General features: G+C 50.4%; 1 protein-coding gene across 2 annotated transcripts in view; it reads right to left on the bottom strand.

Annotated features, from left to right (window-relative positions):
- The window catches only part of HMGCS1 (3-hydroxy-3-methylglutaryl-CoA synthase 1), a 29,208-nt gene extending 10,214 nt beyond the window's left edge, over nucleotides 1–18,994 (bottom strand). Inside the window, exons 1-5 of one of the 2 annotated variants that reach the window (XM_069748727.1) lie at nucleotides 18,824–18,994; nucleotides 6,476–6,933; nucleotides 5,369–5,494; nucleotides 4,754–4,918; nucleotides 4,513–4,681 (exon numbers count right to left, since the gene is read on the bottom strand). In XM_069748727.1, the coding sequence (XP_069604828.1) occupies nucleotides 4,513–4,681; nucleotides 4,754–4,918; nucleotides 5,369–5,494; nucleotides 6,476–6,923 (908 nt within the window). In that variant the 5' untranslated portion in view covers nucleotides 6,924–6,933; nucleotides 18,824–18,994. Of the gene's footprint in view, nucleotides 1–4,512; nucleotides 4,682–4,753; nucleotides 4,919–5,368; nucleotides 5,495–6,475; nucleotides 6,934–9,833; nucleotides 9,950–18,823 lie in introns of those variants that run through there. The other variant, XM_069748737.1, reaches the window with a different exon arrangement.
- Between the last annotated feature and the right edge of the window lie 5,515 nt (nucleotides 18,995–24,509).

Raw genomic sequence — 24,509 nt, 5'->3', positions numbered from 1 at the left:
TATCACCATATAGATTACACATAATACCGCCAGTGTTCTCACATACCGCCATATAGATCACACATAATACCGCCAGTGTTCTCACATACCGCCATATAGATCACACATAATACCGCCAGTGTTCTCACATACCACCATATAGATCACACATAATACTGCCATATAGATCACACACACAATACCACCATATAATTCTCACAATACTGATCAAGCATAATACCACCATACAGATCACATAATACCGTCATATAGATCTCACATAATGCCATAATACAGCATGACGCCCGCAGCTCCTGTTATCGCACGCATTGAGTGGTGTGTGCAATGGGGAAAGATATGCAGGGGGGAGAGGAGTGCATAGAAGTGGATTAGATACACGGCTCACCAGACAGTATCACACAGGATAGGATTAGATACACGGCTCAGAAGTCAGTATTTCATAGGATTAGGCTATGTGCACACGTCAGGATTTTTTCCTGACATAATCCTGAGAATTCTGCCAGAAATCCGCGTGCTTTTTTCTCGCGGAATTTGCGTGTTTTTGCGCGGATTTTTTGAGTTTTTTTTTTTTTTTTCTGGAATGTCCTTTTTGATAGGAAATCCGCAAAAAGATAGAGCATGTCCGGATTTTTTGCGGTATGCGTTTCTTTTTTGTGGGAAAAAACGTTAACATCTGCACAAAAAATGCCGAATGCATTCTAAATGATAGGATGCATAATGTTAGCGTTTTTTTAGCGGATTTATAGCGTTTTTATGGCGAAATTCCGCAAAAAAAAAAAAAAACGCAAAAAATCCGGACGTGTGCACATAGCCTTAGATACACAGGTCAGCACAGGATAGGATTAGATACACGGTTCACCAGACAGTATCACACAGGAGAGGATTAGATACACAGGTCAGCACAGGATATGATTAGATACACGGCTCAGCAGACAGTATCACACAGGAGAGGATTAGATACACGGCTCAGCAGTCAGTATCACACAGGAGAGGATTAGATACACGGCTCAGCAGTCAGTATTCCACAGTATTAGATACACAGGTCAGCACAGGAGAGGATTAGATACACGGCTCAGCAGACAGTATTACACAGGAGAGGATTAGATACATGGCTCAGCAGTCAGTATCACACAGGAGAGGATTAGATACACGGCTCAGCAGTCAGTATTCCACAGTATTAGATACACAGGTCAGCACAGGATAGGATTAGATACACGGCTCAGCAGACAGTATCACACAGGAGAGGATTAGATACACGGCTCAGCAGTCAGTATTCCACAGTATTAGATACACAGGTCAGCACAGGAGAGGATTAGATACACGGCTCAGCAGACAGTATTACACAGGAGAGGATTAGATACATGGCTCAGCACAGTATAGTGATAGATGCAGGGTCTGATGTCCTGTGAGGAGCTGCAGTGAGGTCGGAGCAGCACAGAGCCTCCCCCATCCCCCTCTGTTACCTCTCTGCAGCTCCTGATAAGAGGACATCAGACCACAGCACTTCACCCTCTCTAGCGATTCTAGAGATTACAGGCAGCAGAGGACAGGGAATGGCCGCTGAGTGTGAGGGGAGACAGATGGAGCTGCCCCTCCAACAGCACGGCTCTCAGTCACAGTGGAGCTCACAGGTACACTCCACTGTAGGCTGAAGCAAGATGGCGCCGACCTCCTGCCTCTGCTGTGATGTGGAGACAGCCCAGGGAGCGTGGCCACATCAGAGCAGAGAGAAGCTTATAATGCATTACTAGCTATGGGGTCGCCTCCCGACTGCAGCTGTCTATGTCCAGGGCTGCCGTATGTGAAGACTGTAAGTGTCGTGCAGCTACACTTACAGTCCTGCAAATCAAAATGGCGGCACCCAGTGGCAGAAAAAAAATGAATAAAAAATAAATAAATAAATACTATGCACTTGAAAATAACTTATAAAAATAAGGAATTAAAGAGGGTTTTTTTTTTTTACAATATTAAAACGCGGCACCTTCCCTTTAAGGCTTCAGTACACATACCAGGATAAAGATCAATGTGAATATTTTTCTGCCCAATGATGACAGAAGTATTCTAGGAGTGATACCTTTATTCGCTAACCAGAAAATAGGTTTGCAAGCTTTCAGAGAACAGTGGCTCCTTCTTCAGGCAGGATTACAAATAGATATCCCGCCTGAAGAAGGAGCCACTGTGCTCTGAAAGCTTTGCAATTGCACTTCAGTTATTGCGTTCTGACCATAAGCAGTGCTGGCTTCTTCCCTTTTTTTTTTTTGCTCTGAAAGCTTGCAAACATTATTTTCTGGTTAGCGAATAAAGGTATCACTCCTAGAATACTTTTGCCACCATTGGGCAGAAAAGTATTCACATCGATTTTTCTGGCTAACACGGTACCACAATACAATTTGTTATTGTACATCAGGATAAAGATCAAAAGCCTTCAATGGTCAGTTTTAATATATAAATGGGAGGTATGCCTGAGACACAGGGGCCACAGACACAGAGGGAAGAGAGGACAGAGCAGGCCGATTTGACTCCTACCATTTCCAATGTCATGTATGACTTCTGATTTTATTGATCATTTGCCATTTTGAGTGACTTTATATTTATCATCTTTATTAAGTAAATTCATTTTAGTTTATTAAATTGTCATGTGAGCATTTATTCATTCATCACAATTCTTTGAACCTTAAAACACAGTGAAACCACAGTCACTAACGCAGTGTATAAAAGGCACCCCCTCCTACTGGGAGGTCCTGAAGCAACAAATGTATCATCAGTTTTTAGAAGAAATAGTGAGTGGTTAGGTTCTGTGGTCCTTGGTTGGTCAGTGTCCTGGACCCAAAGTCCCTTGGGCTGCGGTGGTACCTGAATCTGTATCAGAGACCTGTATGTCTGAATGTGTGCCTAGCCGAGTTTCCGTGTATCCAGACTGTCCATTCAGTCTCTGAATCAGCCCAGTTTGTGACCCGAGTGTCAGCATCCGTCCTGCCCAAGTAGTCAAAACGGAGCCAGAGTCCAATCCGTGTCTCAGTACCTGACCCCTGGGGTCAGCAGCTGTATTATCGGGGACTGCCTAGGAGTGGTACCTGGTAGTTACCGGAAGCTCAAGCCTGACTCCACCATCAGTAGCTCCAGTGAACACCAAGTACCTACACACCTCTTGGGCAAGCCTGCGCCCGTGGCACCGTGGATCCACAAACCACATATGCTACCTGGATACGCAACAGTTGCTACCAAGAAATTAGTTTACACTGAATTATTAAACATCCATTTGGATGTTGCGGTGACTTTCATGATGTCATCGCATCACAGCTATGCACGTCGCTCAATGACTACTACATGGCACTAGGACCCTTACAATAAAAAGGGGCAGCCACATAACAGTAACTCTAATAAAGCGGTGGGCAGCCACAGAGGATTTTACTAAATAACACTTATTACCAAGTTTCTGGGTTGTGGGATCCCACAACCCTCATAAGCCCCTCTAAGGGTGAAAGTGCGAGATCTCGCCCCTTCTTGTGAAATCTGCCACTGACTGAACCCGGCACTGCCGCATCGTTTACTTGCGATTAATAGGACGCACCATTAGAGCGGTTACTGATCGGTAACAACTTCGTGAAGATGCAGCCGAAAGCGCAAGATCTCACGAGAACACGGAGTAGGGGGTCTAAGGACGGTTGTGGGATCTTGCTCTGCATGTCGGGATCCCAAAACTGAAAAGTTCAGAGTAGACTTTGGCTAAGCAGGCCGGGTCCTTTAGCCTGACAGTATATGAACAATTCAGAACTTTTTTAGCCAATATGTTATATGAAATATAATCACGTGTCCAGTGATCGTCCTCCTACAAGAAGCTCCATCAGTCTCACTCCAGAGATGGGTAGTGACACTTTCCCTGCAGCTGCTGTTTATGGCAGCCTGTATCCTGGGACACCACCATTTTTTCCAGGACTTCTGCACCATACTGATTCACATGAGAAGTCTCTGTACACGATCCTTTCCAAACAGATCGGGCTCCACCCGCGATTGTTAACCTGTTAAATCCTGCTGTCAGTTTCTGACAGCGGGATTTAAACACGCACCGACAGGAGAGCACATCACTCCATGCTCCCTTTGGCGCCCCAGTAACGTGATTGCAGGGGCACCGATGGGTTGTCGTGACAGAGCCAGGGGTGGCCGGTGTTCGTAGGAGATCATGACTTCTGCTATATGTAGTAGTGCTGATGCATTACTATGTAAAAAAAACAAACAAAAAACAAAAAATGTTTGAGAATAGAGATATACATTCACACCACAACAGGGATGTATGTTCTTCTAACTCACATCTCTAGGACTGTATGTGTACTGGGGGCAGCAGCCATGACACAATCGCCCAAGACATCACCCTGTTCCGGACACACCACCAGTGGTCACATCGCAGCACTTGTGATCGTCCGCGGTTACTTTTGCTCCTGGCTTTACTGCCGCCCCAGTGGTAATAATATTATTGTTAATGACACATGATATCATCTATACAGAAATGCTTACTGGAATGAGTCCAGGCCAGCGTAGACCCCATTCTCCATGTTCGGACTGGGATCACTAATGAAGTCGTTCAGTAAGAGACGAGCAAGAGATTTCTGCACAAGTTTGCAGTAAGGAGAGTGAAAAATCATGAAGCCAAAGTCATCCAGCGTGAATGGCCTATCGTTTCCCTCTAGAAAAAAAAAAAAAAGTCAGAATTTCTTCTAAATACCAAGTTTCCGGCGGCAGACAGAAGCCCGGGTACCTTTCTGCCACTGTGACTGGATTTTCTTGCGGTAGGTGGAATAGCAGCGGTCCAATGCGCTGAGATAGCACTGGATAGACAATTTCCCATCGACCACCGGATATTCAGACACCATGTCAGGCTTGTAGAAGTCGTACGCGTGCTGCATGTGTGTCCCACGCAACCCTGCAACAATTAGGAAGGGCACAGGTCAGCTGTGGAAGGAGGCTACCAAACCGGCCAAGGCTAGCCTCTTCTCCCCGATGTAGGGTGGGTGTATGGAGCAAGCTCGGGTCCTCCCATGGCGGGGGCCCCGCTGTGCTATACAGCCAGCACCTGCCTCTAACAGCAGAGACCAGAGCTTGGGCCGATCACTGCCGTTTAAGCATTTAGTTGCTGCTGTAAATCTTTGACAACAGTATTTAAATGGTTCCAATGCAATAAATACTCACTACATGCAGCAATACCGAAGTGTATCGTTTGAAAACAAAGTGCAAAAATGAAAAAAAAAAAAACAAACACAAGTTTTGTTGGGAAAAGGGTTAAACATGACATTGTCTATTGGCGTAGCACAGTATCAGGACACTAGAGGGCAGCAGTGTACCATCCGCAGGATGCACATGGAGAGAAACCAACCTCTTTCTAATATGAGAGTCGCATTGGGCCCCACCAGCATGGCGACGGCTCCGGCCCCTCCTGTGGGTCTGGCACTTCCAGTGGCGTACACGGCAATGTCTCCAGCGACCACCAGAGCATAGCGGCCTGCAGAAGGGTCAGATGTTATACTCAGGAAAGAGACAAGTACATTGAATGAGATGCTGTGATAAGCGTCAGGGTTCCAGATTTTTTTTTTTTTATTTTACACCATCAAGCAATTTGCATTCTTTTTTTTTTTTGCAAGATTATGACAAGAATAGACCTGGCTGTATAATTTTGTTACTGGCAGAAGGGAGTCACAAGACAGGTATGAAAACACACAACCGCCGGAATCACATCCGCCTCATATTCATGGCAGAAGGCTCCAGGGTCTGTACGGTGCGGGATCAGGGGCCGAGCTCGCACCACTCATGGGGTAAGAGCCAGCAAAAGAAAACTCCAGATCTACAGTCATGGCTGAAAGTGTTGGCACCGTTGGAAGTATTTCTCCCACAGAATTATTGCAATTACAAATTGGACATAATTTCACACACAATCCCCAAAAGGAGCCATATAAAGTTGTTGGCACCTTCCACTTAATATTTGGTGGCACACCCTTTGGAATAAATCTCCCAGGAGCAGTTGTAAGATCTCTCCAGGTGCTCAATGGCATTTAGAGCCGGACTCATGAACTTTTGCAAGAGTGACAGTTTTCTGCTCTGGGATCCAAGGGGTAACGTTTCTCCTTATGGAGAGGAGACATTTCAAGCATGTGAGATGAGGAGACTTTTAAGTGGCAATGCTCCTCATCGCGGCATACCTGACATGGTGCTCTCCTTAAGGAGAAACGTTACCCCTCGGATCCCAGTCAGACGCCTCGCAATCAGCCAAACCAGATCTCACACTTTGCACTGAAGAGGGGCAGAATCCCGAAACAGTGTCTGCAAATTGAGATTCTGGATTGGCTTTTATCCCAAGTCATGTGACTAGGCATGATAAAGAGTCGATATTGACTTCTAGGATTGCTACTTCCAATAGGTGACACTAGAGTTCTAGTCCTCCTCCTCTCTGAAGAGACAATTTTCAGTTTTTTGCTCTAAAACCTACCGTCCCAAGAGCTGGACTCCACCCAGTTGGCGGCATTAAAGAGGGCAGCGGTGCCTCCATAACATGCATTAGTCGTGTCGATGCCTTCGACGTCCGTGTTGCCAGAGTCTTCAAACAGCTGCATCAGGACGGTCTTCACAGATTTGGACTTGTCGATGATGGTTTCCGTTCCCACCTCCAACCTTCCAATACAATCGTACGACAGGTTGTTCCTCTCCATCAGCTTCTGGACCACGGTCAGGCACAGGGAGTTGATGTCTTCTCTGTCCGAGCAGAAGCCCATCTTGGACTGACCCAAGCCAATGGTGTATTTCCCCGCTCCAACCCCATCAAACTTCTCCAGCTCTTCCTGGTCAACATACTGGGACGGGAAGTAAATCTCCAAAGCGACGATTCCCACATCTTTAGGCCAGGAAGCTTCAGCGGAGGCAGGAAGAGATCCAGGCATGGCGATCAGTCTGGACAGAGGGGAAGAAGCAGAAGAAATGGGAGTGTCTGGGTTTATGTCACAGAATAATTGTAGTACACCTATATCTGAACTGTAGCAAAGGATTGGGGGCGGTCCCGGGGACCTCTGGATGCCCAGCAGACCCCGGGGCCTCTGGACGCCCATATCACACTGGTCCTCAGGATCGTGTCTTTAGGACTGAGTGACTAAGTTGAGGCTTAAGAAGTAAAGCTGAACACAAGCTTTCTCAATGGAAAAAACAAAACAAAAACAAAACCCCTTTACGGTTACTCTAAAGGGATTGTGTGCCCAATCTGGCATTCTGCAGAGAGTGACACTGCTACACGGCAGACATGACAGCTGATGAGACAAGCGTCCACTGTACACACGTGCAGGATACCAGCCAGGATCGGGGTCTACCCCTGGCAGCCATATTACCCTCATTGTAGGATGGTGTCTACAATGACAGACACTCATTTACAAGGATTACAGACGCGGACACTTTCTTTTCTTACAATAAGACATAGAAATATGTAAATCTTAAAATGACAGAACCCCCGCGCCTCCCCCCCCCCAAAAAAAAAAAAGCTATTTACAGAATAGGGGAAAACCTGCTGATCTCTGAGGGTTTGACCACTGAGCTCAGGAAGGTGCACATGCTCTGCCCCATTCATTGTCTATGGGACAGCAGAGAACAGTGCTTGGCAGAGAATGCAGTCCGCTCTGACCTGTGAGTCCTTACATCCCTCAGTCAGGAGTCTCTGACGCCAGGGACGGAGATCATGTGACCATAGCAGTGACACGCACACTCCTGGCCACATTCAGACTAGACGTGTCCGGCCTCCAGTCCTGTAACTCCTTACATCCCTCAGTCAGGAGTCTCTGATGCCGGGGACGGAGATCATGTGACCACAGCAGTGACACGCACACTCCTGGCCACATTCCCACTAGACGTGTCCGGCCTCCAGTCCTGTGAGTCCTTACATCCCTCAGTCAGGAGTCTCTGACGCCAGGGACGGAGATCATGTGACCACAGCAGTGACACGCACACTCCTGGCCACATTCCCACTAGACGTGTCCGGCCTCCAGTCCTGTGAGTCCTTACATCCCTCAGTCAGGAGTCTCTGACGCCAGGGACGGAGATCATGTGACCACAGCAGTGACACGCACACTCCTGGTCACATTCCCACTAGACATGTCCGGCCTCCAGTCCTGTGAGTCCTTACATCCCTCAGTCAGGAGTCTCTGACGCCAGGGACGGAGATCATGTGACCACAGCAGTGACACGCACACTCCTGGCCACATTCAGACTAGACGTGTCCGGCCTCCAGTCCTGTGAGTCCTTACATCCCTCAGTCAGGAGTCTCTGACGCCAGGGACGGAGATCATGTGACCACAGCAGTGACACGCACACTCCTGGCCACATTCCCACTAGACGTGTCCGGCCTCCAGTCCTGTGAGTCCTTACATCCCTCAGTCAGGAGTCTCTGACGCCAGGGACGGAGATCATGTGACCACAGCAGTGACACGCACACTCCTGGCCACATTCCCACTAGACGTGTCCGGCCTCCAGTCCTGTGAGTCCTTACATCCCTCAGTCAGGAGTCTCTGACGCCAGGGACGGAGATCATGTGACCACAGCAGTGACACGCACACTCCTGGTCACATTCCCACTAGACATGTCCGGCCTCCAGTCCTGTGAGTCCTTACATCCCTCAGTCAGGAGTCTCTGACGCCAGGGACGGAGATCATGTGACCACAGCAGTGACACGCACACTCCTGGCCACATTCAGACTAGACGTGTCCGGCCTCCAGTCCTGTGAGTCCTTACATCCCTCAGTCAGGAGTCTCTGATGCCGGGGACGGAGATCATGTGACCACAGCAGCGACACGCACACTCCTGGCCACATTCAGACTAGACGTGTCCGGCCTCCAGACCTGTAACTCCTTACATCCCTCAGTCAGGAGTCTCTGATTCCGGGGATGGAGATCATGTGACCACAGCAGCGACACGCACACTCCTGGCCACATTCAGACTAGACGTGTCCGGCCTCCAGACCTGTAACTCCTTACATCCCTCAGTCAGGAGTCTCTGATTCCGGGGATGGAGATCATGTGACCACAGCAGCGACACGCACACTCCTGGCCACATTCAGACTAGACGTGTCCGGCCTCCAGTCCTGTGAGTCCTTACATCCCTCAGTCAGGAGTCTCTGATTCCGGGGATGGAGATCATGTGACCACAGCAGAGACACGCACACTCCTGGCCACATTCCCACTAGACGTGTCCGGCCTCCAGTCCTGTGAGTCCTTACATCCCTCAGTCAGGAGTCTCTGATTCCGGGGATGGAGATCATGTGACCACAGCAGCGACACGCACACTCCTGGCCACATTCCCACTAGACGTGTCCGGCCTTAGTGTAGGGCTATTGAGAAAGGATGGAAACAGTCTAGTCGGAATGTGGCCAGAAGCAGGAGAACTGCAGCATTGGGGTCACCGCCCACACAGTGACTGCAGACGTGTGCCACAAGGACTGACAACCCCTTTACTCATAAAACCCTAGTACTAAGGTGGATTGTGAAGGGCTGCTGCTCAGGGCCACACCGAGGGGCTGCCAAAATCCCTGGTAGTCTGTGGATTATCAGGATGTTTAATGCTAAAGGCCAAACCCCACAATCCACAGAGACCGGACAGTATCGGAGCGTGCGGCACTACAAGGACCAGCCACTCCGCGTTATTATATACACCTGCAGGAGCGCAGGACCCCACCACTTCACTATGCCAGCACTACAACTCCCAGCAGATCAGGACAGCTGCACAGGATTAGGTCACTGTGCACATTACACTACAGCGAGTGTGAGGCCACCTGAGACTTGTAGTGCCACAGCAGCATTAGCCGCCCGTCTTACCGCAGGCAGCGCCCGGCCAGCTCGCCCGTGTCCCCGGCACTGCCGGCACTCACTCCGCGGAGAGGTCACACGCTCTCATCACACTCGTGCCCGCACTGACATAGCCGGCACCGCCCACACTGCGCACGCGCGCTGCGTCTCACTGCGGTACTGTCAATGACTGGGCTTCACGCCGCCATATTTAATCAGGGCAAGACGACTTCCCCCACACAGTGACGCCGAGGTAGTTTCTTCACGAAGGTCAATCGGATCATGTGACACACAGCTGTACCGTGTGTGGCCCGACTGCCGTCAGGTCTTCCAGGATCAAGACTTGCTGCAAAATGCTCCTAGAAGCGGCCACTAGAGGGAGCTGGCTGCATAGGACATGTCCGTAGTTATAGCGCACACCAGGGGTGGATTAAGGGTAGCCAGGGCCCCGGGCTGTTCACACACTGTGCCCCCCCCCCCCGTCATGTGACGGGGGTCATGTGACGGGGGTCATGTGACGGGGGTCATGTGACGGGGGTCATGTGACGGGGGTCATGTGACGGGGGTCATGTGACAGGGGGGGGGGGTCATGTGACGGGGGGGGGGGGGGTCATGTGACGGGGGGGGGGGGGGGGGGGGGGTCATGATATACCCGAACCAGATTATTCCAGAAAAAGGGCCGGGCCCTACTCTACTGTAACCTAGGAAATATTTGTTAAAATCTGCAATACAATTTAGGTATATCTTGACCAATAATATCACATACAAGGGACAAATACCACCGCACCATTTCCAGACCACATATTACCATACCTCCCAACTTTTGAAGTTGGGAAAGAGGGACAAAGTTTAGCAAATTTTAGGCCACACCTCTGACCACACCCATTCACTAGTCACACCCATATCCATGTCTCAACCACACCCATTTAGCACTGCTGATCACACTGTTCATAAAGAATAATTATAAAAAAAAAATATGGCCACACAGTGCTCGATACTGTATAATGGCCACACAGTGCTCCATACTGTATAATGGCCCCACATGACCACATGATGCTCAATACTGTATAATGGCCCCACATGATGCTCCATACTGTATAATGGCCACACATGATGCTCTATACTGTATAATGGCCACACATGATGCTCCATACTGTATAATGGCCACACATGATGCTCCATACTGTATAATGGCCACACAGTGCTCCATACTGTATAATGGCCCCACATGACCACATGATGCTCAATACTGTATAATGGCCCCACATGATGCTCCATACTGTATAATGGCCACACATGATGCTCAATACTGTATAATGGCCCCACATGATGCTCCATACTGTATAATGGCCACACATGATGCTCCATACTGTATAATGGCCACACATGACGCTCTATACTGTATAATGGCCACACATGACGCTCAATACTGTATAATTTCATTTCAGGTCAGGTTTTTGCAATGTATTCTTTAGCCTTCTGATCGTGCACTCCGCCTCCTAGCTTCAGGTGTTTTAATTACAGCAGGTCCAATACCCCTCCACACAGAGAGAGAATTTGAGTCCAAGAAGAGGTTTCACATGTACCCATTCAGATGGAGACGTTTATTCTCAGCGAGGTAGGTCAAGCGTAGGACCTGGTATAAGAGAGATACCGTAAAGTGGCTACGAGGTACACATAAAATTGGCAATTTTTATGTGCTAAAAGCTCTCATTTTTCATGTTTCTAGTGCAGTAATGCAGTTCAAATTTCGTGTTTTCAAGTTTGCATGTTTTGGCGCTGCAGTGTGCTGCCCTTTTTACTTTACAATACTGTATAATGGCCCCACATGATGCTCAATACTGTATAATGGCCCCACATGATGCTCCATACTGTATAATGGCCACACATGATGCTCCATACTGTATAATGGCCACACATGATGCTCCATACTGTATAATGGCCACACATGATGCTCCATACTGTATAATGGCCCCACATGATGCTCAATACTGTATAATGGCCCCACATGATGCTCAATACTGTATAATGACCCCACATGATGCTCAATACTGTATAGTGACTGCACATGATGCTCCATACTGTATAATGACCGCACATGATGCTCCATACTGTATAATGGCCGCACATGATGCTCCATACTGTATAATGACCGCACATGATGCTCCATACTGTATAATGACCGCACATGATGCTCCATACTGTATAATGACCGCACATGATGCTCCATACTGTATAATGACAGCACATGATGCTCCATACTGTATAATGGCCACACATGATTCTCCATACTGTATAATGACCGCACATGATGCTCAATAATACTGTATAATGACCTCACATGATGCTCCATACTGTATAATGACAGCACATGATTCTCCATACTGTATAATGGCCGCACATGATGCTCCATACTGTATAATGACAGCACATGATGCTCCATACTGTATAATGGCCACACATGATTCTCCATACTGTATAATGACCGCACATGATGCTCAATAATACTGTATAATGACCTCACATGATGCTCCATACTGTATAATGACAGCACATGATGCTCCATACTGTATAATGGCCACACATGATTCTCCATACTGTATAATGACCGCACATGATGCTCAATAATACTGTATAATGACCTCACATGATGCTCCATACTGTATAATGACAGCACATGATGCTCCATACTGTATAATGGCCACACATGATTCTCCATACTGTATAATGACCGCACATGATGCTCAATAATACTGTATAATGACCGCACATGATGCTCCATACTGTATAATTGCCACACATGATGCTCTATACAGTATATTGGCCGCACATGATAATGGCCACACATAGCTACTCCTACACACGCGGCTGCGCTCCGTAAACTTTGCATACACGGCTCCGCTCCGTACACACGGCTCCACTCCATACATCTCATACACACACGGCTCCGCTCCGTTCACATTCAGGTCCGCTCCATACACCTCATACACGGCTCCGCTCCATACACCTCATACACACACGGCTCCGCTCCATACATCTCGTACACACGGCACTACTCCGTACACCTCGTACACACACCGCTCCATACACATTGCACACACTGCTCCGCATACCTTGCACACACACAGCTCCGCTGCGTACACCTCATACACATACGGCTCCTCTCCATACATCTCGTACACACACGGCACTACTCCGTACACCTCATACACACGTGGCTGTGCTCCGTACACCTCATACACACGCGGCTGTGCTCTGTACACCTCATACACACGCGGCTGTGCTCCGTACACCTCATACACACGACTCCGCTCCGTACACACGCGGCTGCGCTCCGTACACCTCATACACACGCTGCTCTGCTCCGTACACCTCATACACACGCGGCTGCGCTCCGTACACCTCATACACACGGCTCCGTACACATCGTACACACACGACTCCGCTCCATACACCTTTCACACGCTGCTCTGATCCATACACCTCGTACACACACGGCTCTGCTACATCCACCCTGTAAACACCTCCTGACCTCACACATACGCTGCCTTACCCTCCTCCGGCGCCATGGCAACCAGCAAAGTCCTGTACACGGAGGTCCTCCTCCCATCCTGTGACCTCATCACAGGTCCTGTGCACAGAGCAGCCATTATGTGGTGTGCTGCTGTGCAGGCCTGGTGCAGGGACTCGGAGCTCTCAGCTGACCGGCTGATACACGCACCTCCCAACCAATGCGGGCCCCCTCTCTCTGCCCACCGGGCCCGGGGGCACACAAATGCCGGCGGGCATTCAGACAATTAGTGGAGGGTCAATCTGTGCGGTAGCCCAGGGCCCCCCCCAGACCACTGGGCCCTGGGCTACCGCCCATATTGACCCTCTGATAATCCGCCCCTGACTGTGGACGTGGAGCTCCTAGGGGCGCAGTTATTGTGCTGCCGAAGTGACTAAAATGCCGCCACTAGGGGGAGCTCTACACAGCTCCCACTGCGGTCAGTGTGCGCCAGGGGCGGACTATCAGAGGGTCAATATGGGCGGTAGCCCAGGGCCCAGTGGTCTGGGGGGGCCCTGGGCTACCGCACAGATTGACCCTCCACTAATTGTCTGAATGCCCGCCGGCATTTGTGTGCCCCCGGGCCCGGTCAGCTGAGAGCTCCGAGTCCCTGCACCAGGCCTGCACAGCAGCACACCACATAATGGCTGCTCTGTGCACAGGACCTGTGATGAGGTCACAGGATGGGAGGAGTCAGTTGTCACATGATCGGGAGGAGGACCTCCGTGTACAGGACTTTGCTGGTTGCCATGGCGCCGGAGGAGGGTAAGGCAGCGTATGTGTGAGGTCAGGAGGTGTTTACAGGGTGGATGTAGCAGAGCCGTGTGTGTACGAGGTGTATGGATCAGAGCAGTGTGTGAAAGGTGTATGGAGCGGAGTCGTGTGTGTACGATGTGTACGGAGCCGTGTGTACGAGGTGTACGGAGCGCAGCCGCGTGTGTACGGAGCAGAGCAGCGTGTGTACGAGGTGTACGGAGCGGAGTCGTGTGTACAAGGTGTACGGAGCGCAGCCGCGTGTGTACGAGGTGTAAGGAGCGGAGTCGTGTGTACGAGGTGTACGGAGCGGAGCAGCGTGTGTACGAGGTGTACGGAGCGGAGTTGTGTGTAAGAGGTGTACGGAGCCATGTGTACAAGGTGTACGGAGCGGAGTCGTGTGTACGAGGTGTACGGAGCACAGCCGCGTGTGTACGAGGTGTACGGAGCCGTGTGTACGAGGTGTACGGAGCGCAGCCGCGTGTGTACGGAGCAGAGCAGCATGTGTACGAGGTGTACGGAGCGGAGTCGTGTGTACAAGGTGTACGGAGCGGAGTCGTGTGTACGGGGTGTACGGAGCACAGCCGCGTGTGTACGAGGTGTACGGAGCGCAGCCGCGTGTGTACGGAGCAGAGCAGCGTGTGTACGAAGCGGAGTCGTGTGTACAAGGTGTACGGAGCGCAGCCGCGTGTGTACGAGGTGTACGGAGCGGAGTCGTGTGTACAAGGTGTACGGAGCGGAGCAGCGTGTGTACGGAGCGGAGTTGTGTGTAAGAGGTGTACGGAGCCATGTGTACAAGGTGTACGGAGCGGAGTCGTGTGTACGAGGTGTACGGAGCACAGCCGCGTGTGTACGAGGTGTACGGAGCGGAGTCGTGTGTAAGAGGTGTACGGAGCCGTGTGTACGAAGCACAGCCGCATGTGTACGAGGTGTACGGAGCACAGTCGCGTGTGTACGAGGTGTACGGAGCACAGCCGCGTGTGTACGAGATGTATGGAGAGGAGCCGTATGTGTATGAGGTGTACGCAGCGGAGCTGTGTGTGTGCGCAAGGTATGCGGAGCAGTGTGTGCAATGTGTATGGAGCGGAGCGGTGTGTGTATGAGGTGTATGGAGCGGAGCCGTGTGTGTATGAGGTGTATGGAGCAGAGCCGTGTATGAGGTGTATGGAGCGGACCTGAATGTGAACGGAGCAGAGCCGTGTGTATGAGATGTATGGAGTGGAGCCGTGTGTACGGAGCGGAGCCGTGTATGCAAAGTTTACGGAGCGCAGCCGCGTGTGTAGGAGTAGCTATGTGTGGCCATTATCATGTGCGGCCAATATACTGTATAGAGCATCATGTGCAGTCATTATACAGTATGGAGCATCATGTGCGGTCATACAGTATGGAGCATCATGTGCGGTCATTATACAGTATGGAGCATCATGTGTGGCCATTATACAGTATGGAGCATCATGTGCGGTCATTATACAGTATGGAGCATCATGTGTGGCCATTATACAGTATGGAGCATCATGTGTGGCCATTATACAGTATGGAGCATCATGTGCGGTCATTATACAGTATGGAGCATCATGTGTGGCCATTATACAGTATGGAGCATCATGTGTGGCCATTATACAGTATGGAGCATCATGTGCGGTCATTATACAGTATGGAGCATCATGTGTGGCCATTATACAGTATGGAGCATCATGTGCAGTCATTATACAGTATTGAGCATCATGTGGGGCCATTATACAGTATTGAGCATCATGTGGGGCCATTATACAGTATTGAACATCATGTGTGGCCATTATACAGTATTGAGCATCATGTGGTCATGTGGGGTCATTATACAGTATCGAGCACTGTGTGGCCATATTTTTTTTTTATAATTATCCTTTATGAACAGTGTGATCAGCAGTGCTAAATGGGTGTGGTTGAGACATGGATATGGGTGTGACTAGTGAATGGGTGTGGTCAGAGGTGTGGCCTAAAATTTGCTAAACTTTGTCCCTCTTTCCCAACTTCAAAAGTTGGGAGGTATGGTAATATGTGGTCTGGAAATGGTGCGGTGGTATTTGTCCCTTGTATGTGATATTATTGGTCAAGATATACCTAAATTGTATTGCAGATTTTAACAAATATTTCCTAGGTTACAGTAGAGTAGGGCCCGGCCCTTTTTCTGGAATAATCTGGTTCGGGTATATCATGACCCCCCGTCACATGACCCCCGTCACATGACTGGGGGGGCCCACAGTGTGTGAACAGCCCGGGGCCCTGGCTACCCTTAATCCACCCCTGTCCACAGTCCACGGTCACCTATGAGGCCTGCATCCAAGTAGAGGAGAGGTAATGACCCTGCACTTCACTGATAAGCCGAACAACTAAAAAAAAAAAACCTCAATGTCCCCATGATATCTTTGTACTGGGCACATAATATGCAAAAATAAAAAATGCAATAAGTGTTAAATGGAAAAGCGCCCCCTCCCCCCGGAAAGAAAGATCATTTCGTGAGATATACATTTTATTGCGTGAACATTGCCTAAAATTATTATTATTTTTTTTTTTTAGAAAAGGGATAAGTCTCATCTCTACTGTGACAATAGTCTCTGTTCACACGGACAGCACTTCTGGTCTAACAGATGAACGGAATAAGTGATAATAAAGAGAAGGGAGCTGAGGGGCGGATGCATTACTGAGAGGGTCTGGTTTGTTTGTTTTTTTTTAAACCAAAGAAAATAAAGTTCTGTAGAAATGGGTTTTCTTCTGTTCTAAAAATCCAGGCACTAACCAGACCCCATGATAATAAATGAGGCCGCTGCTGCTGCCGCCATATTCAGAACTGGTGTCACAGATCACCGATTCCATTTATCGGTCATTGGTGCGGCCACATCGCGGCCCGGTGGGTGAGGGCAGCCATGTACTGTCAATGGCGGGGAGGGGATGAATGCCCAATTAAACTTCTGCCATTCTGCAGCCTGATTTCTATGTACGCCCCACAGAGGGCCCAGCTCTACCTCCACAGCAGGTGGAATCGACCTCTCATAATGCAATGGGCCCTATTCTGTCCTTGTTCACCCCTGGTCAGCAGGTATTTGCTATGTCATCTGAGGACGGCATGAGGTAGGGGTTAAAAACACTGAATTCAACTATGTGTCCCTTATTAGGCTGTGTATTTGGCTGCTGTCACACTAGCAGCATTTGGTCAGTATTTTACCTCAGTATTTGTAAGCCAAAACCAGGAGTGGAACAAATAGAGGAAAAGTATAATAGAAACATATGCACCACTTCTGCATTTATCACCCACTCCTGGTTTTGGCTGAGAAATACTGATGTAAAATACTGACCAAATACTGCTAGTGTGACAGCAGCCTTATTGTTTACTTACAATGAAGATTCTATCACCTGGAGATGATCATTGCTGGGACCAGCTGCTGAGTGCCAAGGTGTCTGACTCTGCTCCCTGCTGTCAATAGGCAACGTACACAGAAAGCTGTGGTGTGGGCAGGGTTCGCTTTCTCAGCTCTGCTACATCTAAAAAACTCAGATTGCGTCAGAACAGCTGCACCCAGTAAATTAAGTGATAAATCACTGGAATCAGGGTCTCTGTGCCTACATCAGGATGCTCTCCGATGAGGTAGCAAAATCCTGGTGAAAGATTCCCTTTAGGTCTGGGGGGTTTCTTCTTGTGATCGGTGGTCCGGGCTGGTCTATAGGCTCTTGGGTAACATGGGAAGATAGGAGCCCTCTGCGGCTTCTTATACCCAGGAGGGATCACAGGACACTACAGCTGGATGGGTGGAATGGCGGCCACCTGACAACAGACACCTGCGGATTACACAGTCCTAGCCGGGAACCAGGAGCATCGCTCACCTGCCCATATATTCTGCACTGGGGTTGTAGGACTACAGGTTCCAGCATCTAGATCCAGAGGTCACAGCTGGGGAGACATTAGCCTTTCTGTATGTGACCGGCTTCCCGTAACCCCGCGTGTGCCACCCAATGTGGCTTCAATATGGAACAAATGCCAATAAGGAGGAAACAAAAAAATAAAAAAGGGGGGATTCCTGTGAGGAGCTGGGGGTGGGGTGGGGTAATTGGGGCCTTGACCACCGCTCACAGCCAGCACAGGATGCCAGCCATGACTGCTGAGACTTATAGTCCCCTCACAAGCAGAAGAGCCACTTAAAAAGCATTATCAATTCATGCTGAGACTTGTAGTCCCCCATATTTGGATAGCCCACTGAGGACATCATTAATTCATGCTGAGACTTGTAGTTCTCGAAATCTCCTGTACAACAAAGCAGAATGGAATGCTGGGACTTGTAGTTCTTGGACTGCACAAGATCCACAGGTTGTCTACAAACCATACAAGAATGCAGACTCACAAGGGACGAAACAAACATGCTGAGACTTGCAGTGCCCCCACAACTGGAAAAAAAAATCAACAACAATAATCAGTGCATGCTGAGACTTGTGGTGCCACACAGCTAAATAATCTGGCTGAGACTTCCGTAACAACGTGGAGCAGCATTGAGGCGGAGTTATGCTGGGACCTGTAGTTCTGGAAGGCAGGATGAGCACCTAATCTGCTACCATGTAAATCACCACATGCTGAGACTTGTAGTGCCAGCCCCGGGATAGTTACACAGCAGAGAGGAGAGTGACAAGGCAGAAGCGGCTAGTGAGACATGCTGGCACTGTTAGTTCCCCAGCTGCAGACTCTGCTCACCTGTCTGTGGCGGAGATGCTCCCGGATCAGTGCTGGTACCTGCTGACCGTCAGCACTGTGTGTGTGCGGTGCCTGCGGTATAGTCCTTATAACAGCACTGCCCTCCCGCGCCACCACACGGCAGCCGCCTGACTGACAGCGCTCCCCAGCCAATAGGAGAGCGCACCGGGCGCCGCAAGAACTACAGGACACGCCCACCGGCACCGCACATCCACCTATCGCGGCGGCTCGCCGGCACTCCACTATGGAATGGTGTGAGAAAGTGACGTTGTATGGCCAGAGAGCGGCAGCCAATGGAAAGCTGGGAAGTAGAAGACTCAGCCAATCAGAATGCACGTCCCACTACTGGCGAGGTATCTGCAAGGGCTTCAGCCCACAACTTGCGAGTGAGGAGGTTGCCAGGCAACGGGCCGGGAGCGGGGGCTCCCAGGTGGTGCACAGTGACATGCGCGGATATGGCGCCAGCCCCGCACTGACAGACGGGGGTGTGCGGTGACTGGATTGGCTGCTCTGTCATCTGGTAGCTGGGGGTTCCGTATTTATTTATGAATATTTGGGGGTCCCAGCAGCAGTAAGCACCAGACCAGAGTGTTGTAATGCTGGTAGTTGCAGGTACCACACATGACAGACAGTGCCCCCCACCACCATGACACTGCCATGTGCACCCCACAGTATATTGCTGGGGGTGAGGGGCTTTGGGAGGCGCACTGCCCTCATTTCCAACCTCTGGCCTGCTGCCATCACGGATGTCACTGTGTAGGGACGGTGACTGTCTGACCCTGGTCCGGCCCCTGAAGAGAACTAATCGCTGTGTGTACGGCGTCATCGCTGTGTGTAGGGCGTCATCGCTGTGTGTACGGCGTCATCGCTGTGTGTACGGCGTCATCGCTGTGTGTGCTGCGTCATCGCTGTGTGTGCTGCGTCATCGCTGTGTGTGCTGCGTCATCGCTGTGTGTGCTGCGTCATCGCTGTGTGTACTGCGTCATCGCTGTGTGTACGGCGTCATCGCTGTGTGTACGGCGTCATCGCTGTGTGTGCTGCGTCATCGCTGTGTGTACGGCGTCATCGCTGTGTGTACGGCGTCATCGCTGTGTGTGCTGCGTCATCGCTGTGTGTACGGCGTCATCGCTGTGTGTGCTGCGTCATCGCTGTGTGTGCTGCGTCATCGCTGTGTGTACTGCGTCATCGCTGTGTGTGCTGCGTCATCGCTGTGTGTGCTGCGTCATCGCTGTGTGTACTGCGTCATCGCTGTGTGTACGGCGTCATCGCTGTGTGTGCTGCGTCATCACTGTGTGTACGGCGTCATCGCTGTGTGTGCTGCGTCATCGCTGTGTGTGCTGCGTCATCGCTGTGTGTACTGCGTCATCGCTGTGTGTACTGCGTCATCGCTGTGTGTACTGCGTCATCGCTGTGTGTGCTGCGTCATCGCTGTGTGTACGGCGTCATCGCTGTGTGTGCTGCGTCATCGCTGTGTGTACTGCGTCATCGCTGTGTGTGCTGCGTCATCGCTGTGTGTACTGCGTCATCGCTGTGTGTACTGCGTCATCGCTGTGTGTACTGCGTCATCGCTGTGTGTGCTGCGTCATCGCTGTGTGTGCTGCGTCATCGCTGTGTGTACTGCGTCATCGCTGTGTGTGCTGCGTCATCGCTGTGTGTACTGCGTCATCGCTGTGTGTACGGCGTCATCGCTGTGTGTGCTGCGTCATCGCTGTGTGTACTGCATCATCGCTGTGTGTACTGCGTCATCGCTGTGTGTACGGCGTCATCGCTGTGTGTGCGGCGTCATCGCTGTGTGTGCTGCGTCATCGCTGTGTGTACTGCGTCATCGCTGTGTGTACTGCGTCATCGCTGTGTGTACGGCGTCATCGCTGTGTGTACGGCGTCATCGCTGTGTGTGCTGCGTCATCGCTGTGTGTACTGCGTCATCGCTGTGTGTACTGCGTCATCGCTGTGTGTACGGCGTCATCGCTGTGTGTACGGCGTCATCGCTGTGTGTACTGCGTCATCGCTGTGTGTACTGCGTCATCGCTGTGTGTGCTGCGTCATCGCTGTGTGTGCTGCGTCATCGCTGTGTGTGCTGCGTCATCGCTGTGTGTGCTGCGTCATCGCTGTGTGTGCTGCGTCATCGCTGTGTGTGCTGCGTCATCGCTGTGTGTACGGCGTCATCGCTGTGTGTGCTGCGTCATCGCTGTGTGTACTGCGTCATCCCTGTGTGTACTGCGTCATCGCTGTGTGTGCGGCGTCATCGCTGTGTGTACGGCGTCATCGCTGTGTGTGCTGCGTCATCGCTGTGTGTGCTGCGTCATCGCTGTGTGTGCTGCGTTATCGCTGTGTGTACTGCGTCATCGCTGTGTGTGCTGCGTCATCGCTGTGTGTGCTGCGTCATCGCTGTGTGTACTGCGTCATCGCTGTGTGTGCTGCGTTATCGCTGTGTGTCCTGCGTCATCGCTGTGTGTACTGCGTCATCGCTGTGTGTACTGCGTCATCGCTGTGTGTACTGCGTCATCGCTGTGTGTGCTGCGTTATCGCTGTGTGTGCTGCGTCATCGCTGTGTGTGCTGCGTCATCGCTGTGTGTACTGCGTCATCGCTGTGTGTACTGCGTCATCGCTGTGTGTACTGCGTCATCGCTGTGTGTGCTGCGTCATCGCTGTGTGTACTGCGTCATCGCTGTGTGTGCTGCGTCATCGCTGTGTGTACGGCGTCATCGCTGTGTGTACTGCGTCATGCGCTTTTCCATGTAGTACACTGTGTGCAGAATTATTAGGCAAGTTGTATTTTGATCCCATGATACTTTTTACACATGTTGTCCTACTCCAAGCTGTTCAGGCTTGAGAGCCAACTACCAATTAAGTAAATCAGGTGATGTGCATCTCTGTCAGGCCGGTTTCACACGTCAGGGTCTCCGGTACGTGAGGTGACAGTTTCCTCATGTCCCGGAGCCACTGACTCACGTAGACACATTCAAATCAATGCATCTGTGCAGATGTCATTGATTTTTTGTGGACCGTGTCTCCGTGTGCCAAATACGGAGACATGTCATTGTTCGTGGGAGCGCACGGATTACACGGACCCATTAAAGTCAATGGGTCCGTGTAAAACACGTACCGCACACGGATGTTGTCCGTGTGCAGTCCGTGTGCCGTGCAGGAGACAACGCTACAGTAAGCGCTGTCCGCCCCACTGGTGCTGAAGCCGCGATTCATATCTTCTGTGCAGCAGCGTGTGCTGTAAAGACGATATGAATAATCCTTTTTTTTTTTTCTCGTGTTTAAAATAAAGGCCCATGTCACCTGGGGCCGCTCATTTACAGTGATGAATATGCGGCTCCACCCCTATGGGAGGTGGAGCCGTATATTCAGGACTGTAATCGGCGGCCCCACGTGACCACTCATACAGTAGAAGGTGCGGCCAGGACAGGAAGCAGCGCCAGCCAGCGAGGGAGCCGGGTGAGTATTTTAAGAACAGCGGGCGGGCGCACAGGGGGTGGGGACATGGACCTTTATTTTAAACACGAGAAACAAAAAAAAAAGGATTATTCATATCTTCTGCACAGAAGATATGAATCGCGGCTTCAGCACCAGATGCAGGGGACAGTGCTAAACTTTAGCGCTGTCTCCTGCACGGTGCGTGTGGTACCCAGTGGGCACACGGGCGGCACACGTGTGCCGCTCGTGTGCCACACTGATGTGCCACAGAAACGCACGGGCACACGGACACGGATAATTCCGGTACCGATTTTTCCGGTACCGGAATTATCTGGACGTGTAGGACTGCCCTCATGAGGAGTTGTGTTGTCTAATGTCATCAAAACCCTATATAAGGTGTGCTTATTTATTAGGCAACTTCCTTTCCTTTGGCAAAATGGGTCAGAAGAGAGATTTGATGGGCTCTGACAAGTCCACAATCGTGAGATGTCTTGCAGAGGTATGCAGCAGTCTTGAAATTGCCAAACTTTTGAAGTGTGATCACCGAACAATCAAGTGTTTCATGGCAAATAGCCAACAGGGTCGCAAGAAGTATGTTGGGCAAAAAAGGCGCAAAATAACTGCCCATTAACTGAGGAAAATCAAGCGTGAAGCTGCCAAGATGCCATTTCCCACCAGTTTTGCCATATTTCAGAGCTGCGATGTTACTGGAGTAACAAAAAGCACACGGTGTGCGATACTCAGGGACATGGCCAAGGTAAGCAAGGCTGAAAAACGACCACCTTTGAACAAGAAACATAAGATAAAACATCAAGACTGGGCCAAGAAATATTTTAAGACTGACTTTTCAAAGGTTTTATGGACTGATGAAATGAGAGTGACTCTTGATGGGCCAGATGGATGGGCCAGAGGCTGGATCAGTAAAGGGCAGAGAGCACCACTCCGACTCAGACGCCAGCAAGGTGGAGGTGGGGTATTGGTATGGGCTGGTACCATCAAAGATGAACTTGTGGGACCTTTTCGGGTTGAGGATGGAGTGAAGCTCAACTCCCAGACCTACTGCCAGTTTCTGGAAGACAACTTCCTCAAGCAGTGGTACAGGAAGAAGTCGGTATCGTTCAAGAAAACCATGATTTTCATGCAGGACAATGCTCCATCACATGCCTCCAACTACTTCACAGCGTGGCTGGCCAGTAAAGGTCTCGAAGAAAAATAATGACATAACCCCCTTTTTCACCTGATCTGAACCCCATAGAGAATCTGTGGTCCCTCATAAAATGTGAGATCTACAGGGAGGGAAAACAGTACACCTCTCGGAACAGTGTCTGGGAAGCTGTGGTGGCTAGAGTTGAGCGACCTTGACCTTTTTAGAGTCGAGGCGGGTTTCGCGAAACCCGACTATCTCAAAAGTCGGGTCGGGTCGGGCCGATTTTGACGTAAAGTCGGGATCGACCGAAACACGAAACCCAATGCAAGTCAATGGGGCAGCATAGTCGGCAGTGAGTGGGGGCCAGGAAAACACCTAGAGTGCCCATTTTAATGTCAAAACCATCCATTCTTCTTAATGAAGCTTGTCAAGCGTAATTTACCTTATAATAATTGGAAGGCATTTGAAATTGGGGGTCATTTGGCTAAAGTTGTGGTGGGTAGGGCTGGTTCAAGTAATTAGTGGGCCCAGGAAATCTGGACCACGTCACGGCAGTGGAGCAGGGAGAGGTAAGTATTTCAACTTTGCAAGTGCTGTGAACCTGAGCAAGCAGGGAGGGCCCACTCGTTGGCATTGGCACTGGCACAGGGCACCTCAAAGTACAGCGGTGTGTTTGCACGGCGGGGGCGCCTCCCACCGGCAGCAACACTTTTGCGTACCATGAGAGGCCCTGTGCCAGTGACGTCGCCAACTAGTATTCCTCCCCCCACCTGATGAAGGAACCTGCACTTTCATCTGCACCTTCCTGTCCCCGTGTAAGGTGGTATGGTATGCGGGAAGGGGGACCTGACTTTCAGCAGGGTCACAATCTTGCAGTGTAGCGTGCACGGGAAATGTTGCGTTATGGGTCAATGTACCAGCAGACTCATCTATCACTGGCTGGGCAATGGGCAGGATGAGGAGGAAACACAGATATAGGCCCAAAGAATAAAGTGGGCTAAATGCAGTTCAAAATTGGTAACACAGGACTAATCAGGGGGCATTGCAGTGGAGGACAACTGGAATGAGAGGCTCACACAGAGAGTAGGCCCAAATCAGTAAGTAGTCGAAATG

The sequence above is a fragment of the Ranitomeya imitator genome, chromosome 1 (assembly GCF_032444005.1).
Source record: "Ranitomeya imitator isolate aRanImi1 chromosome 1, aRanImi1.pri, whole genome shotgun sequence".
Lineage (NCBI taxonomy): Eukaryota > Metazoa > Chordata > Amphibia > Anura > Dendrobatidae > Ranitomeya > Ranitomeya imitator.
The sequence above is the reverse complement of the archived record's forward strand: the minus strand, read 5'-3'. Positions and strand labels throughout refer to the sequence as shown.